The sequence below is a fragment of the Anopheles cruzii genome, chromosome 2 (assembly GCF_943734635.1).
Source record: "Anopheles cruzii chromosome 2, idAnoCruzAS_RS32_06, whole genome shotgun sequence".
Classification (NCBI taxonomy): Eukaryota; Metazoa; Arthropoda; class Insecta; order Diptera; family Culicidae; genus Anopheles; species Anopheles cruzii.
The window spans coordinates 5,545,323-5,562,812 of record NC_069144.1 but is presented as its reverse complement, the minus strand read 5'-3'; the positions used below and the strand labels follow the sequence as shown (position 1 = coordinate 5,562,812).

The following is a 17,490-nucleotide window of genomic DNA, read 5'->3' as shown; positions in this document are numbered from 1 at the left end:
TTTATGGCGAATAAACTAACAGATTCGATTTGTTTGTTTACATTAGAACGGTGCACCGGTGTGTATGTGTGTTATGTGTGTTTGCCAAACATTTTACGCAGTAGACGGCGACGGCGGGTCAGTGTAGTTCGTTTCGTTTATTTCGTTGGTTGTTCCGTGTTATGGGTCAAACTAATCGTTTAAATAATTCTAGTTTTGTGCACCGATTGATGTCTTGTTCTATTTCAGCTCCGTACTTGGTCCATCGACAAATAGTAAAAACGTCGTCAAGCGTACCTGGCCGAACCCCGCTGCCGCCAGATACATACACAGCGACTGTACCCGACGGCATAAATGAATGGTGTATTGCCATTCATTTGGTTTTGGAACGAGCATTTGGTGTGCGGCGATATGTTTCGAATCAGTTCAAACATTATAAAGGTAAGTAAGGTGTAAAGAAATGTATTTAGTGAAATGAGCATCCTTTTCGTTGCAGGTTAGACGAGTGCTGGATGACTTGGAATTGAATGAGAACGATGTGCGCAGCAACTGCCAGGGAATCCAGCCAACCAACTGGACAAAGAGGTATGACAAGAAAAGTGGTATGCGTGGCGAGGGTGTTGCAGACATTCCTGCGCCAAAGCAATTGTACGGTCATGCGTGAGATAATCTATCAATCAGTAGTTCGGTTCAGTGGATTGTGAATCAGTGGATCAGTGGTAATGCTGCAGCTGACTGTGTGGGCCCTTTGCTGTGAGGTCGTTAGCGACGAAGGGGACCTGTTTTGAGCACTGATAGTGGGTTCACGCCAAAACGCGGTGTTCGTAACCCGTGACAAATACCCCAAAAATGCCGCCAGCGAGCAATTATAGTTTGTTTAATCTGGTTTTTTAGCGACACTGATCGTCGTTTGTGGGCCACATGGATTCACTGATCGTCAAACGTAACATTATACTGAAATGGCCAACCGTAAAATGGTTTTCGTTTGATGTTCCAATTCCCCGTTGTAGCGCTAATGTTTATTGTAACTTGCTAATGATTATTTACTTCATGTTTCGTTTTAGAACACAAGCTTGTCATGGTGGGACTGGACAACGCCGACAAGACGACCATTCTGTACCAGTTTGTGATGAACGAGGTGGTTCACACGACCGATCGGATCGAACGTGGAAGAGGTACGCACGCAGTTTACCAGATGACCAGTGGCCACTTCGTAACGTGCACCACGCAGCTGTCAAAAGTTCATAGTCTTAACTGGTTGTTTGTTCTTTTAACGCGCCTCGCAGATCGTGTGGAAGAATATCCACTTTTTGGTGTTTGTAACCAATAGATTGTAATGCAATGCGTGCGTAGTAATAGTTAGTAATATTGTGAACCCGGCGATTGTGCGTTCGTCGCTGGGTAACGAACTAAGTTTGTACTTTTAAAATAAATAAATAAATAATTACATAATGAAAAATAATTTTACTGGTTTGCTATAATAATTTTGAATATTAGACATGCGCTATAATTTTCAACAAAGCTTTGCCATAAAATGGGCCATTTTGACATGTGACGAAAATGAGTCCATTTTGGTGTCGAAAATGAGTCCACTGACGCTGTTTCGGACTGTCCAATGGACACAAAAACGGACACAAAAACGGACATAGTTGCTCCTTGGGCTATTCGTACCAAAACTGGCTCTTCTATCATTTTGTGCTTTATTAAACATATAAATGGGTAGTGTTAGTAATAATCAAACACCGCGAACGTTCCGTATCTTGAAGTCCTTTATTGGTCACCCGAAAGAAGCGACTCAAATTAGTCCGTCTGGTCCGGCGTTTCGCTTATCACTCCTCGTTCTTTCGTAATGCCAAGAGTGTCCCAGAGAGTGTCGACCGACCCAGTGAACAATTTTGAGTGCCCGAGCCGAAAATCCACGGTTGACATCGACGGCTCGGCGACGGTCCTGTACATATTTTCTTTTGCCAAATTGTACTGGGCCGTCGCCGAGCCATCGAATGGCGCAAAGGGCCAGCCGTCGATCAAAACTCTCTCGAGCGTGCCCCTTGTCTCTCTCCCTCTCTTCTATGTGTCCCCTCTTTCTTCGTATTCCCCCATTTTCTTTCTCTTCTTTCCCGACCCCAAATAAAATAGTTCGTGTATTTGGTCGGTTCCGAAACGGTATATTTTCTATCTCTTTTCTTTGGATCACTCTCACTCTCACTTTTCACTATCGGTATGATGCGGTGCGGATAATGCTTGATGACGACGCAGACACTTGTTGTTGCATGTTTTGTGTTGGAATCCCATCCATAGTTTAGTTGGACATCTGAAACGAGCAAAGTGAAAACTTTTGCACATTATTTGAACATTACGGAACACTGTCCAATAAACTTACCTGTATTATTTTATCAGGATCAAACATGATGGAACGAAATGCACATCACTGGAGACTTTGCACTGGGGACTTAGAAAATATAAATTTATAGAGAAAGCCAGAGCGAGGTCAACCAAAAATCCTAAGTCCGGACAGACTCGAAGTTAAAACAGACTGAAGTTCGATCAGAGAGTTCGGGATTTTTTCTCGACCTCGCTGTCTCTTTTTTTCTATTCCTTTCCCTTTCCCGCATTCGTTCGTCTTCCACACGCTCGTGTCCGACTCGACGCTCGGCCCTTCCTCCCTTCCCTCTCCGGGTAAATGAAACCCACAAGCTCGCGCGTGGAACTCTCTTCTCTCGTGGTTTCCTCCACTCTTTTCCGCCGCTGCCCACGAGCGGACCCTCATGAGCCGGCCTGCTCACTGCAGCGAGCGTCGCGCCCGCCCCCTCTCGTCTTTGCCGCAGGCAGAGGGGCGTTCGGTTTCAGCCTTCCTCATCCCTTCCTCAGGCCGAGGGGTACCTCGGGCACTCAAAATTGTTCACTGGGGATGATCTCTCTCACTCGTGAGTCGATCGGTGATCATCTCTCTTGGCTCGTATGCGGGTCTTCAGCTTGTTTGCAGCCTGGCATGCAAGCTAGCTGGCTGGCTGGCGGCTAGCTGGCTCTACCGATATCGGCGGCTGTCGGTAACAGGTAGACTAAAAAATCTCCAACACAAAATTGGCCAAGTCCGTGTCGCGGAATCGACCTATCCGTGCGGCGTACGACACGAAGTGGGCCACGTAAGTTTGATTGTGCACGCGGTGCAACAGATGCGCCATTGGGCCTGTGGCATGCACGGCAGCCCAACGGTCGCCGGAACTCGCGGTAATAACAACCACTAAACTATCGTCTCGAGAATCACTGAAATCAGACGAAATGGTTAGAGATAAAAGACTACATTGGGTGTGTAATGCGCTCACCTTAGCTTTCGCAACGTTTCCTGCACCGTAGAATCGAGTTCGGTCAGAGAAACCGCCACGCTAGGGTCAACAATGGCAATTAGCAGGAATCCTTCCGAGCTGTCCATCATCCGGACCGCGCCTACTGTGAGATCGTGGAATGATCCCTTTGCCGCTAGCGTTTGTTGATCGTACAATGCAAGCGCATGCTTGGGTACTTCGTCCACGGTTAGGAGATCGGTAACACTGTCCGTGCACACCCTGTACTCTTCACCTTCGTCCTGTTTTTGATTTTCCCACCGCCGCTCGAAGGCTCGCTGGCAATCTCCGGCCCCGGGACAACCTTGCATCGAGCCAGCGATGACGTTGAGCTGCCTTCCCGTTGAACCGCCGCTTAGCTGCGATTGTATCGTTTCGCAGCGTTTCGAGTCGGGCGACGCATAAGTCCAGTCCGTGTTGGGTGTGTGAGCATAGAGGGACGCTGGGAACGCGTGTACGATCTCGCCGTTCGTTACCAGCCCGGTACGACGGCCAACGGCCTGTGCCCAATCTACGATCGACGACGCGCGTTGCGTTTCGTTGATGCCCCCGCCACCTTCGACACACACATCCCAAGGTCCCTGGACGGACGAATCCAAGCCGAGCGTTTGGGGTTGCGTTTCAATGCCACAGAAAATGGCTGTCGGATCGAACGGTTCGCGTTGCCCTTGCGCAGCACGCAGCAACGCCAAATGCGGGAAACTCTCCCACACCGGCCGATAGTCCAGTTCCGACGACGGCCCGTGTCGTGTTTGGTTGAGGGCGACGAACAGCACCACGTTTTTCGCCCGTCGTGCATTTTGCGAAACGCGCACTGCGTTGTAGAGCTCGTCCAGATTGGCCGCAAACCAAACGGCTTGGGCTACAAATGCGGAGAACAACGTGATACAGGGGGGCGACGCAAACGAAATCAAATTCTTCAATTCCTGCTTACCTGGCGGCAGCTTCACGGAGTGAAGATCAACGGTGGCCACGAGCTGCTCTTCGTTCTCGAACGCTATCATAAACGCGACGCAGATGAATATGATTCCGAGCACGATCGCTATCAGTATTCCAACAAACACCTGATGGCGCAAAACCCCGCACGGTTGCGGTACAAAGCGCTTCCTCGACCACCCATGATCGTCTTCCGCGTCGTTTGATGCTACAATTTGAGGTCCATTTCGTTCCGCCCTACTGCTTGTCTCGATGTTAAACTCTTCCCGTTGCATTGCAAGTTTGGCGAGGCTCGACTGAACGAAATGGCGAGAGCGAACTGCGAGCAAACCTCTAATTCGCCAATATTTACGTATGATCGCGAGATGAACACCGATAAGATACTGAGATGGGGTAGAGCAACGATACTGCTACGTTTACCAACGTTATTAGCCGCATGGAGAGTTAAGGTGGCAAGACAATGTTCGCAAAGCATTACCCACTCTCGGTAGGTATAATTAAGGTTCGGTTCACAACCGATCTATTGGCACAGCCGTCGAATGAACGTTTCAAACATCGTTCTCGTTCTATTCCATTTGCCATGATCGCAAAAGACCGCAGATTTGCCATGATCGGAATTCAGATAGTTTTTAAGTTTTCCTCTTAGTTGTGAACCATTTCTCACATGTTTTTCAATATACTTCATGTATTTTTAATCAGTTAAAAAATTTTCATCGAAAATCAGCACATTTTGCGGTAACCAGAACATTTTGCTGACCAGATTTGAGGCCAATTTATGCAAAAAACTGCCAAACCCAAACACTGTAAACACATGGTAAACACAAACGCAACTGCGCGACGTAGCATTTTAATTGCAATTATAATGTTTATTGGTTTTTCTTGCTTATTGGTTTATTATTGTATCTAACATAGGAAGTAGAAGACGATGCAGAACAAAAGGTATTGCCCGGTAGGGTGCGGCGATGTAAGCCGCACTTAGACTGGCCACCAGCCACAGAACCTCCGTGTGGATGTTCTTCGAAAACGTTTTGATGCGAAGAAAGCTAAATTTGCCCTTTTTTCTTGCCAATGTGAACCGTTCTAGGGGTTTTAGTTTAATGCAGATGATACTGGGAGTAAACAAAATTCAAACCGTGTGGGGGGTGCGTGCAAAATGGTTGATATATAAGCACAATACAGAAGCTGTGTAGTATACGGTGCGCAATGGATGCGGATTGTTGAAAAAAATCAATTTTGTTGTTTTGCAAAGGAAAAAACAAAACAATGGAATTTGCCAAATGTCGACCAATCTAGGGCAAGATGCTCCCCTCGCCCGAACGGTATTGTTCGGGGTTAACGGAGCAGTGACAACACTTAAATTGTGCCTGCTCGAGTGACATGGTGTGCCGGGGACAAAAGACGAAAAGGCGAACGATGGGCCGTGTAAAAACGAGACGAATGGTGTGCGCTTCTTAGATATCGTCAATGTTAAGATCATCACCGTCCTCGTCGTCATGCTGCACGGCGGCAGCGGCCGCCTTCTTCGGGTCCGGCTTTGCCGGCCCCTTGCGCAACGAGTCAACCTTAGCGCGGTCGTCGTACTCGATCTCCACATCCGAATCGTTCTCATCCTCGGACGATTCCTCTTCCTCCGCTTCCTGCAGCCATTGGATGAAGGGCTTGGCACGCTCGTGAATCTGGCCAGCAATCTCCTTCGACACGTACTTCTTGCTCACTTTCTGCGACCAGTCCAGGATCACTTTCTCGTCCAGGACGTCACTGTCGTAGAACAGCTTCAGAATGCCGGGCACCTTCGGCATCAGCTCTTCGGCGTGCAGCGAGATGATCTGCTCCAAACCGCCGATAAAGTACTTCTGTGCCTTTTTGTCCTCGTGAGTGAAGCGCAGCAAAAGGTTGCGGTACTTGCGCACCTCCTGGATGATATTGGCCGAAAACAGCAACTCCGCCAGCACCAGCGTGGCCTTTGACTGAATGTCCAACCGACTCGCCTCGGTCACCAGCTCCTTGTGTACCTGCACGTTGTCCAACTCGCCAGCGTCTCGCTTGCGCTTCACCAGCACGTAGAAGATGTCCATCCGTTCCTTTTCCGTCTTGTCAAAATCATCCGACACGGTCATGTTCTTTGCGCCATCAGTCAGATCCTGCATCCGGGCCCGTACCGCTTCTTCCGACGTGTCCACCGTCCAGCTGACGTCTTCTTCCTCGTGGGTTTTCACAGTCGCCGTAATCGCCGAGGTCGACATCGATTCGTTCGGTGATTCGTCACCGTTCGCCTCATCTGCGCCACCATTGGTCGTGTTCAGATTGCCGGCAGACTCTTCCCCGTTTTCGCCCACCTTCTTCGCACGCTTGCTGCGTTTGCCCTCGGTGAGCGACGCGCCCTGGCTGGCCGGGTTCACGTTCGGCGGATTCTTGATTATGAACGTGTTCACCTTGTGGTTCACCTCGAGCGGGCCGTGGAAACCGCACGCCTTGCAGCCCTGAGCAATGGTTCCCTTCTTTGACGACACGATCAGATCGGTTTCGGGATTGTCACACTCCGGGCACAGGACGAACTTGCGAATGAAACCATCCAGCAGGTCCTGCAGCTTCGTCGCATCGTGCGAACCATTCACAATGAATCGTTCGTTCTATGATAATGCAAAAAAAAAATGCAATATTAAACGAAAGAAAGATTGGGCGGGTATCGAAAGCAAACTTGCAACCCTACCTTGTAGTCAAACTGCGTCTGGGCTCCCAGCTCGCAACCGAAGTACTTGGTCGGATAGGTTGCCGGGCGACCGATGGCTCGGGCCACTTCCGCCATGTTGACGATGACCGTCTTGATGCCATTGCCCTTACCTTCTACCTTTGCGTTGATGCGGGGCATCTTGTAACGGTAGAAGATGTCGGTGACATTACGATTCACGTTAACGGTAGCCATGTTGCTGACCGGACACTGAAGCTCTCAGCGATTTCTACGAGCACAGCAAAAATTTACCGGCAAAGGTCGCGAGAAAAAGCTGGAAAATAATCGAAATTGAGTATCTATGGATCGCAAAACAAAGTCCAACGGTAAGTGCTTACATCCGATTCCTTGCTGCTTCACGCTTAACGGTGTTCCGAAAAGCACAACAAAAGGACGTTCCGTTTGTATCTTCCACTCACCACGTACCGGACAGAGTAAAGGGATCGTCGTCGTCGTTTTAGCGCATTTACCAATCCGAATCGGCCAGCTTTGAGGCAAATTTTCAACGGTCGGCTTGCAGAGGTTCAACGGTCAGCTGCACTAAATGCCGGCGGAAGGACACAGCATTGGGCTTGCTTTCGATTAGCGAAACCAGCGGCACTGCTGCTGCACACGAGACAAATGCATTTGGGTCGGTTCGTCGTCGTTGTACGGCGCTGGGCGACTAGCTGCGGCGGCACTTCTTCTACCACCCGGACGGATGTATTGGGAAAAAACGATTTCGGCGTTCGCGACTCGTAGACTGGTCGATAGCAACAGCATTTGTGGTACGGTGTTGGCGTGGGTCGATAACAGATCGCTCTTATCTCTTGACCGAGAACAAAAATTAACCCGTTGGCCACCGTCTGGCAGACACACAAAGCCTGCTTCCGTTCCTTGCCAGTCGATCCCAAACACCTCACACGCTGATCTGGTACGTTGTGGCCCAAAACATTCGGCGCATCGATGTAATAGTGTAGTCGTATGTAGCCGGTGAAAAATATTAAATAATTGTAAGAAACAAAATTGGTAACAAAAAGAGAAGAACTAAAGCGATGCGAAAGTAAAAAAAACTCAACAAACCAACCAATCAACAGCAACAAAAACGTCGTTAAATGTTGTTTTTTAAAATTAAAATAAATTAATCAAACACAAGCTAAATGCCGTAGAGGAAAATTTTCTCTGCCGTCACCTTCAAAGGCTAAGGTGATGATCGAACGGTGATCGATGATCGAAAATCATTCGGTTTCTTGTTTCAAGATTTGGAACCTAGAGTGATCGCCAGCTGCGCCTTTTCGAGAGTTTCTCGGCAAAGCGAGACCTGTCACCGATTCTCGATGCGATTACAAATGGTTATTCATAGATTTGTTCTCCGTTGATTTTGTTGGTAAAGTTTTGCAACCGTGTAATTGGCTTTCGCAGAAAATGGCTACGCCGGGCTCCGCCGAAAGAGGGCGATATTCACCTTTTATACCTTGCCACGTCTTATTCCACGGCTCCTACTTCCTTGGCTTCCAACTTGCCGGGGGCGGGCGACGCTTATAGCGTACGATTAATAATATGTACGTAATGTATGCAATTCACAGTACCGGCGGTAGTAAACTAGTTAAGGTTGATGCTTATTCTTGATTTAAATAAAATTGGTAGAATCCTATTTTCGAGGGGCAATTTCACGTTTCTCTGAACGGCTGTAATTTTCGATGTCTATTGCTAGAATATTTGGAAGTCCTGCGAAAGGGAAGAAAACAGAAAACTCAAGTCATTACCATTCCAACGAACACTAGACGGACACGTACCTAAGACTTTTACTACTATGCGAAATCATGCACGTCGTACCACTGAAACTCCGTAATATGGGAGATAGCGGTGCTCCTTTGAGTGCTGATGTTTCTGTGAAAAAAGTAAATCCTCATTAATACAACCAACTAATCAATACAGTGCGCGACTATCACGGTGACGGGTATGCCAAAGTGTTTTATTTTATGAAGTAGCTTCAATAATCCAACAAAATAAAGCAGGAAGCGTAGCAAGCTGTCAACCGCGTTCACTGTGCGACTATTCGCACGAACCTCAAAGTAGCGCAACATTCGCAAGCGGTACGTGGCATTTTTATTGCATTCGTCCGAAAACGAAACTATTTACAGCGACAGAGTGTGTAGGCACTGCAGCAGTGCGTATGGCTGATCACATCTGATGCAATCGAAGTACACTCAGCCAAGATCGGCAAAGAAGGCAGGGAATGAAACTCCTTATAGATAGCTATTTTTGGATACCGAAGCCGACCCACTAAGAGTCTGTGACTGTTCAACTACCTGGACAATTTTGCCAGAGAATAAGAATAATCACTTATTGTTCCTCTAAAAACACTGATTACTCAAAGCTCTACGAGGGAGGCCGTTTTCAATTCCCCTTCACGCAAAGTAAACTTACCTTGTACGTTTTCTAAATTCATATAAAACGCTAGCCGCCGCTCCAGGCGATCCTTTCTGTTGGTAATCAATTGGCACAACTGTACTACTTCCGACTGTGCAGGCTAACACGTTAGGGCTACACCAGCAGCAGCTAACGTCTCGACGGTTGATCCGGTGCTGATGGAGCTGTTTTGGGGGCAATTCAACGTCTTCAATTATCTAGACCTCACACTACGAACGGTAGACCTGTGCACAGTAGAGATAGAGCGAGCGAGATTGAAGCGTATAGATTGGGAAATTTATTATACTTTTTAAGAACCTAAGAAAAATCATAAAAATCCAATATGACGTGCGGTGACGTTTTATAAAGCTCCACCTGGCTTACTACGTTCGCAGAAAACTATTCATTGTGTAAAATGGCATGGAATTTTGTTTCGCGGCGTATGCCACGTACGAACCGTTCTTGCTTCTGCAGATTACGGCCGTTGGTTGGGAGGTGACAAAAGGTTACAAGAAAAATATGGCGAATCACGTCCATCTGCAATTGAGCTGATTAAGGGACGGGCCCCGTAAGTCGAATGCGTGCGTGAGTTTGCCCAAACCAAAAGCGGATCATCTTTCACGAAATACATTTTCCGTCCTAACCCTGATGCTTCATCAAACAGAACGACCGTTTCCCTCTAATTACGCAAGTTAAAATTTGCCCGTTTATAGAGTTCATGCATAAATCTGCAAAAAAAAACTGCAGACGGAGGAAACGAGTGAAAGGCCCGAGTACGAATCCAATCGCGTGCGTGCTGGCAAGAGCGAGACAGGGAGATGAACCACGTCTCGTCTTCTCATCAGAAAAATCAACGGGTCAATTTGTCGGGAAAAGGGGCCGACGATTTTGATGACCAGCAGAAGCTTCGTTTTCTTTCAGAAGCAAATCGGGTGAATTAGATGTAACTTACGCGGTATGTAAAATGTGGCAGGAACAAGCACGAATTCTGCGGAGCAAAGGATTTTCACACAACTTCGTTCACAGTTGGATGAAGAGAAGTGATGAAAAAATGGCAAGAACGTGAGAAAACGCATGTTTCCACGGCAAACCCCATTTCGGTTCCACTCGCTAAAGTAAGAAAATTTGACGTTCGGTATTTCTGCTCTCTTCACTCCCACGTGAAGGTGTCGGCTATTGCTACGTCATAATATGACAAGAAAGCAAACTCGGTTCTGGGCTAGACTGTGCCCGCGCAAGAGCCCAAGCCCAAGGTTCACACATTCAATCAACGCTGGCTTATTAATTGTTTTAAATCCATAAATAGAGCAGCGAAAAGTATGATAGTAACAAAATAAAAAAAAAAGGTTTGGTACTAAAGCATCAGCCGGTCTCGCTACAACTTTAACGAGACGTTTTTCGATGATTTTATGCACGCGGTTTTGGCTCTATGACAAGTAGCACCTTGGTGTGTATAAACCTTGACGCTGAAACTGCGTTGCTTCACATCCAATCTTCCGGCATCTCGAGGAGCCAAACAATTTCATTCGTTCTTGTGAGCTCGTCGAAGTAGCAGTGATTCTTGAAGTGGTGCAAGCCGGTAGAAGAGACCCCCAATTTACAGCAGAACTGAACTCAGCAAAGGTAAGCCAGTTTTTAGCGCGCAAATGTCGTTTTCCTCACCCCCCCAAATCCCTATATTATCCCTAATCCTATAGCGATATTGGAATTTTGGCAGAGATAATATTCGGCTGCATGGTCGATAAGGTATTAAGGTCGCATGTAGATTAGATTAGGCCGCTTTCTAGTGCGTGCGACGCGTAACATTTGTCGAAAGTGGATGTTTTAACATGTTTCCTAGAAATGCTAAGGACGGCGGTTGTGTCAAACACGTTCGATCATGTTTCAAGCAACGTCCATTTTGTGTAGCGCTAACGCGCTTGATCCAAGGCCAGGCACTATAGGCCGGGCATTTTTTAGTACTGTAATTTAATGCCACTTGATATTTTTTAAATATGTGTTGCGCTAGGAAAAAAGTTAGGAAATATTGTCATTTTGCTTATTGTGATATATTTGCCAAAATGAAGCCACATTTCCCATCGTCGTTCGTATCCGTTCATTCTTCGGCCGTGTGCTGCTTTGTTACAATAAAGTTAAAATAATGCTGCTTTGCTTGCATCGCGCGATGCGTGAACGAAGGGATCCAATTCAGCTTACTCCGCATTCTGCATTTCTTCTGCGCGCACACATTGTGTGGCATTATGTCCGCTCTGCGCTTGAAGTCGCATGGCAGAAAGCGGTGGTACCACGATCGACTGTTGCTTTGTTTTACGAGTTATGAAGAAAACTATTCGATTCATATTTCGATAAAAGCCTTGAATTATTGTTTCCTGTTCGGAAGTCTTCTTATCGAACAATTGTGAATTTTTTTTAACAATTTTATATTAGATCAGCGATTTTGCGACGCAATGGATCCATCAAGACAGCAGGGACGCGGCCGCGGCCGTGGCGATAAAAAAGGTGCTGCTGGTGGTCCGGGATCACAACCTAATTGGAAACAGTCCGGTGGTGGTGACGGCGAAGCATCTGGTGGTGGTGGTTCATCATCAGCAGGAGCAGTAGTTTCTTTAGTCCCGGCAGGTGGAAGCGACGGTAGTGCGTCGATCTCGACGGTGGCCGTTCCGCGTGGCGAGGGCGCAGCACAAGGTGGCCGCGGGGCTATCAGGAGCAAGCGCTACATACCGGAGATAGTAGTAACGCGCCTGGCAGCTACTAAACAAGGAAGTTCAGGACAGCCTATTAAGTTGCAAGCCAACTACTTCCGGTTGGTAAGGAAGGAAAAGAGTGTGATATTCAAATATCGCATAGATTTCGAGCCGCCTGTGGAGGACACAGGGCTCATGCACGCTCTGCTGAGGAGCCAGGCGCCAGTATTTGGACCGTATATATACGAAGGCACAATGTTGTTCCTTTACAACTGCTTGAAAAACGAAGAGACGGAGATACAGGTGAGGGATGAACGCACGAGTAATTTGTACCAGCTGAAGATCCGGCACGTTGGCACGGTGGATATGACTACGGAAGCGGCCATGATGGTACTTAACTTGTTGCATCGCCAGGCATTGGCCAGCCTGAAGCTGTTGGAGTTGAACCGTCATTATTTCGACCCAGAAGCAAAAATCGCCGTCCCAGAGTTCAATCTAGAGTTGTACCCGGGGTACATAACCTCGATAAGACAACACGAGAAGGATATTCTAATGTGCGTCGATGTGACCCATCGTGTGGTTCGCACCGACACAGTCTACGCGCGCATGGCTGCGATCGGAAATAAAGAGCAGTTCGCAAGAGAAGTCATCGGCTCCGTTGTCATGTGCGTTTACAACCAGAAGACGTATAAAATTAGTGACGTCGATTGGAATACGACGCCGTCTTCATCCTTCACGAAAAAAGACGGGACGACGATAACATTTTTGCAGTACTTCAAAGATGCGTACAACCGACAGATCCGCGATCCAAAACAACCGTTGCTGGTGTCGACCCCGACAATGCGCATGCAGCGCTCGGGCATCACGACACCGATCTATCTGGTGCCCGAGCTGTGCCAAACCACGGGCATTACAGACGACATGCGCAATAACATGCGTTTAATGCGAGCCATCGCCGACCACACCCGGATTGGTGCGGATAAACGCATAGAGCGGTTGGAAAAGTTTAACCAGCGCCTGAATACTTCGCCGGCAAGCCGCGAAGTGTTCACTTATTGGAAAACCGAGCTGGATAGGCGCCTCGTAGAGTTACCAGCTCGCGTACTGGCTCCAGAAACAATATATTTTGGCGGAGACAGGACCGCACCCTCTGGTCCAGAGGCGGATTGGACAAACGCTTTCCGCGGAAACCGAATGTTCAAGGTGGTGCCACTGCAACGCTGGTTTGTGGTAGTTGAGCGGCGTAGTGAAGGCACGATCAACGATTTCATTCGCACATTGACAAAAGTGTCGGAAGGTTTGGGGATGCAGATCGCACCGCCGCAATTGTGAGTATGCGTTTTTTTTAAGATTCGGTATGTAGTCCAACAAATATGATGCATCTGTGTTGTGTGTTGTTTTATTTTCAGTACGGTCATTCAAACTGACCAGATGAATAATTACGTACAAGCTCTCAACCAAATCGTCAACCAGGACCCGCAGCTCATCATGTGCGTAGTATCGAACGATCGTGCCGATCGCTACGGCGCGATCAAGAAGAAATGCTGCGTAGATCGTGCTATCCCGACGCAGGTCATCAAATCGCGCACCATAACCCCAAAGAATGGCAATCCCAACAGCCTGATGTCGGTGGGAACTAAAGTCGCGATCCAGTTGACGTGCAAGCTGGGAGGAATACCTTGGATGGTCAAGAATCCGCTCACCAGTGTCATGATTGTTGGATTCGACGTGTGCAACGATACGCACGATAAATCCAAGTCTTACGGCGCACTCGTGGCTACCATGTATGCCCCGAACCAAAGGGAACCACGTTACTTTTCTAGCGTGGAACACCACAGCCGGGGCGAAGAGTTGTCGAACTTTATCTCGACCAACATTACGAAAGCTCTGCGTAGCTACCAGAGCCAATTCGGGACACAAGCGTTACCGCGTCGAGTAATCATTTACCGCGATGGCGTTGGCGATGGACAGCTGAACCATGTCGTCGAACACGAGGTGCAAACCATCAAGAAGCGCCTCACTGAAGCCTACGCAGGCAACAAAGAAGAAATCAAGCCTCAGATGGCAGTGCTTGTCGTCAGTAAGCGCATCAACACTCGCCTGTTCTTGGGCAAAAGCAACCCAAGACCTGGAACTGTGGTCGATGACGTCATCACTCTACCGGAACGGTAAGTCTCGTTATAAAAACAATCATATCTTACATGTAACCGAATCGGACGTGTGTCGATTGCGCTTTACTATTATCCGCTGCAGGTCGGACTTCTTCCTCGTGTCGCAGTCTGTACGCCAGGGCACGGTGTCGCCGACATCGTACAACATCATCTTCAACGAGAGTGGCTTGACGTCTGATCAGCTGCAGGTGTACTCCAGCAAGCAGACGCTGCTGTACTACAATTGGTCTGGGGCCGTACGAGTACCGGCAGTCTGCCAGTATGCTCATAAGCTGGCATTTTTGGTATCCCAGTTCATCAAACAACAGCCTCACGAAGCGCTGGAACAGCGACTGTACTATCTGTAAGGTACAGATAAGGTCGCATTGGGCGCGTGGAGGCGAAAACGAAACAGCAAAGCCACAGGTGCCATCATTTTTACATTTTGATTCGTGTTTGCGTACTCAAAGAGTACTGACGCAATTTTTTCCAGAAATATTTCCATATTTCGCGACTATTTTTAAAAATTTCACATTATTCCTTTTTTCCTAACCTACGATTCGCTTCATTTCGCTTTTCCTCATATTCATTATATTCTGGTGCGTTACCGTACATTTAGCACTATAATCTCAGAACTCTGAAGTTAAGAGTTTCAAAGTTATATATGTTTCCATTTTGCACACTATATAAGCTTTGATGATTATCGCAGAAACCAGGCATCCTTATCATTGGGCGAAATGTTTTCACTTCCTAGTAAGAATTTTTCTAAAAGAACCCGTTGTTTGTGATGATAACCGTTGTTTGTGATGATAGGGCCGGTGAAGGGAAGTGGAGTAAACGCCTTTTCACGATGGAAGAAAGCGTCAACAACTTGCTGGGACGCCCTTGCTTTGTCTACTGTATTCACGTGGTGGTGGAGGTAAGCTTGGCCTCTCGGCTTGGTCGGTAGAATTCACCGGCAACGGTCCCTTCGCACGTACTTCGTCCACTAAGTGAAGATGGCTGTGGATGCAATAAGGCACACAGCCGGTTCTTTCGCCCCATGTTTTAACGAATCTTTTAAGAAGGCGCCTTGCATATGACAAATATCTCTCGTTGCATGTTCGTTTACAAATTGCTATGCCCCAGTGCAAACAGCAGTAGATTTCAAAATCAGCTTCGTTGAGGGATGCTTGCAGCACCACGTACCCAGCTACGTCCAAAATGTAAGCCCATGTATGTGGCGGCCACATGGCAATGGTTTTGTCGAGCTCCCCGTGGTTCCGTTCATGGTGAAAGTTTCGAAAAAAGTGCTTACTGCTCCTAAGTGCAGGAGATGACGATCATCTCCTACCAGGACGTCCTCTACGACATCAATGCCTAACTCCTGGAGGGGACAACTATTAGGGTCCTCGGGTATTCTGTGTTTGGTATTGTGCTCTTCTGCTCCTCCCATGAATCCGGCATGCGTACGTAGAGGCGACTCATATTTCGTGTGATTCGGCTCGGGTGAACTACCGTTGGTGAAGGACACTTGTCTAAAATCGCTCCATATGCCTTTCATTATGCACTTTGGGCACCCGAAATATGAGCTACACGCCTTCGTTTCTGTAATTATAATGAAAAAGCAATTGTTAGGAAACAGTGCAATAACTTTATAAGACGGGGCTAAGTTGTGTAGAAAGCAATAAACTTTCACCAATTACCCCACTTTTGACAGTTGTCGAAAGCGTTGCTTTACCATTTGGAAAGCGTTTGCGCACCCTCTTTGCTTGCCGTTGTGGGGGTACCTGCCTCCGTCAGCCGACATCCCCCCTACGTTTCCGCCTTACCTTTCGGAGAATGTGCGACAATTTTGCTCCTTGTAAAAATTGCCGCCGTCTCCAGCGCCTCGTCTCCCTTGGCGCTCATCTCCCTAGCTAGCAAGTGATAGCGCTATTGCTAGTAGTGTAGGGTGATTACTTGAGTAACTCGCCCAGCGTGCGCTGAGTCCTAGTACTGAGTGTACTGGTGAAAGCCGCGCACACTATCACACACACTAGCACACGATTTATCTCCACGGTTTTTGCGGTGACTCAACGAGTTTTGCCGCTGCGCGTCGCCTGCAGATTGCAGAGCATTTAATTCTGCTATTTCGTTATTGGCACGAGCTGCGCACACCGTTCCCACCAACTGTGGTTTCGGATTCGCACGGAATCACCACTGATAACAACTCTAAAAACCCTTAGAAAGCAGGAGCTAACGATTAGCAACTCTCCCGCACTCACACCCTCTCTCTGTTGTTCTTGTTCCGGGTTAGGTCTGAAGACGCGATCGGAACGAAAGTTTACGATGCGTGTGGTGTACGGGAACGATGCCAGAAGAGTTGAAGGCTACACTGGTCATCATTTGTTTTTTAATAGCGGTATAGTTCCCATGGAGGCGTGCCGGAGTACCGAACAGGTAACCGACTAGTAGAATAATGCAATAAGTGCCAGTTTGTACATATTGACTTTGTATTCAACCTAGGATTTAATAAATATACGTAAAAAAAAAAGTTCTTAACAGAATTTCACAACTGTGAGACAAAATGGGTAAATTTGGCGGACGGCAAACGAGCTCCAGTAGCAGGCCAGGGAAGAGCACGAGACGTGCAAAATACTTCTGGTGTGTATATGGTAACCACACATCCAAATCAGATTTCATCACGCAGCAGCCACCGCCACACAGGGACTGCACAGCGGCAGAATAATGGTCAAGCTACAGCCGCTTGAATTTATCGATTGCCTGATTGACAGTCTGGATTTGCGGCGAATGCTCGAGCCGATAGATGGTGTTCGTGCACGGCCCTTCGAGCAGGCCCCGCGAAGGAGGGACCCGTCTGCTCGTTGGGACGGCAGTCGCACAAAAATGCCCGAAAGTGGCCTCGAGCCCCGACTCTCTAATACCTCTTCAGTTAGTGTGCCTCTCACTGGTGGAGGCCTATCCCGAAGAGGGGAGAGCGGTTCTTTCGACCGTTGGGATAGGGGCAGATTGTCCCGGGTTGAGGATCAGATTAGGCTGTACTCGGATTGGCAATAAACTTCTCCTTTCGAGTTCCAAAGTGATTCTGAATTTATTGCCAATTTTGGTCTCCTTATATACTAATCGGGACAATGAGTGTGATGGTCCGTTGACCTAGACCTAGTTACGCGCACTGTGACTGCCTCGTGCAGTAACAGGCTGAGGCTGAGGTTCTTCACTTACCACCATCGCACGCCACCGGCGTTTTCGTGGGCTGCGCTGCGATGTTATCGATCGTCCGACAGGTGCGCGATCGTCCT

The 17,490-nt window shown here is 47.9% G+C and overlaps 3 protein-coding genes and 1 long non-coding RNA gene across 6 annotated transcripts; 2 read left to right on the top strand and 2 right to left on the bottom strand.

The window, feature by feature from the left end:
* The first annotated feature begins 129 nt into the window (after nucleotides 1–129).
* Nucleotides 130–1,194, top strand: LOC128268514 (uncharacterized). Its single transcript, XR_008269149.1, has 3 exons — nucleotides 130–420; nucleotides 476–564; nucleotides 1,044–1,194. It is a non-coding gene; the product is annotated as an uncharacterized LOC128268514 (long non-coding RNA).
* Nucleotides 1,195–3,038: 1,844 nt separating this feature from the next.
* LOC128276122 (membrane-bound alkaline phosphatase-like) lies at nucleotides 3,039–4,531 on the bottom strand. Its single transcript, XM_053014593.1, has 3 exons — nucleotides 4,255–4,531; nucleotides 3,303–4,182; nucleotides 3,039–3,243 (listed from the first exon to the last, which is right to left on the bottom strand). Exons 1-3 carry the CDS (start codon nucleotides 4,529–4,531, stop codon nucleotides 3,039–3,041), a joined length of 1,362 nt encoding a protein of 453 aa, XP_052870553.1.
* Nucleotides 4,532–5,115: 584 nt separating this feature from the next.
* LOC128269074 (eukaryotic translation initiation factor 5) lies at nucleotides 5,116–10,456 on the bottom strand. 3 transcript variants are annotated; one of them, XM_053006422.1, is made up of 7 exons: nucleotides 10,328–10,456; nucleotides 9,394–9,620; nucleotides 8,760–8,853; nucleotides 8,429–8,691; nucleotides 7,323–7,894; nucleotides 6,967–7,258; nucleotides 5,116–6,886 (listed from the first exon to the last, which is right to left on the bottom strand). In XM_053006422.1, exons 6-7 carry the CDS (start codon nucleotides 7,177–7,179, stop codon nucleotides 5,708–5,710), a joined length of 1,392 nt encoding a protein of 463 aa, XP_052862382.1. In that variant the 5' UTR covers nucleotides 7,180–7,258; nucleotides 7,323–7,894; nucleotides 8,429–8,691; nucleotides 8,760–8,853; nucleotides 9,394–9,620; nucleotides 10,328–10,456; the 3' UTR covers nucleotides 5,116–5,707. The 3 variants fall into 3 exon arrangements, with proteins under 3 accessions (XP_052862382.1, XP_052862383.1, XP_052862384.1); XM_053006423.1 differs by having other exon boundaries at nucleotides 7,323–7,889; XM_053006424.1 differs by having other exon boundaries at nucleotides 8,800–8,853.
* A 438-nt stretch (nucleotides 10,457–10,894) lies between these two features.
* Nucleotides 10,895–14,659, top strand: LOC128268918 (protein aubergine-like). Its single transcript, XM_053006221.1, has 4 exons — nucleotides 10,895–10,998; nucleotides 11,803–13,387; nucleotides 13,469–14,227; nucleotides 14,313–14,659. The coding sequence occupies exons 2-4, from the start codon at nucleotides 11,823–11,825 to the stop codon at nucleotides 14,575–14,577; spliced, it is 2,589 nt and encodes an 862-aa protein (XP_052862181.1). The 5' UTR covers nucleotides 10,895–10,998; nucleotides 11,803–11,822; the 3' UTR covers nucleotides 14,578–14,659.
* Nucleotides 14,660–17,490: the final 2,831 nt, after the last annotated feature.

Bases quoted from the DNA above. Each gene is read 5' to 3' on its own strand.
- LOC128276122 (XM_053014593.1), bottom strand. From the start codon at position 4,531: ATGCAACGGGAAGAGTTTAACATCGAGACAAGCAGTAGGGCGGAACGA. The intron at 4,183-4,254 runs GTAAGCAGGAAT...CCGCATTTGTAG, and splicing joins CTCCGTGAAGCTGCCGCCAG to CCCAAGCCGTTTGGTTTGCG. The intron at 3,244-3,302 runs GTGAGCGCATTA...GTCTGATTTCAG, and splicing joins GAAACGTTGCGAAAGCTAAG to TGATTCTCGAGACGATAGTT.
- LOC128269074 (XM_053006422.1), bottom strand. From the start codon at position 7,179: ATGGCTACCGTTAACGTGAATCGTAATGTCACCGACATCTTCTACCGT. The intron at 6,887-6,966 runs GTAGGGTTGCAA...GCATTATCATAG, and splicing joins AGACGCAGTTTGACTACAAG to AACGAACGATTCATTGTGAA.
- LOC128268918 (XM_053006221.1), top strand. From the start codon at position 11,823: ATGGATCCATCAAGACAGCAGGGACGCGGCCGCGGCCGTGGCGATAAA. The intron at 13,388-13,468 runs GTGAGTATGCGT...TTTTATTTTCAG, and splicing joins CAGATCGCACCGCCGCAATT to TACGGTCATTCAAACTGACC. The intron at 14,228-14,312 runs GTAAGTCTCGTT...TATCCGCTGCAG, and splicing joins GTCATCACTCTACCGGAACG to GTCGGACTTCTTCCTCGTGT.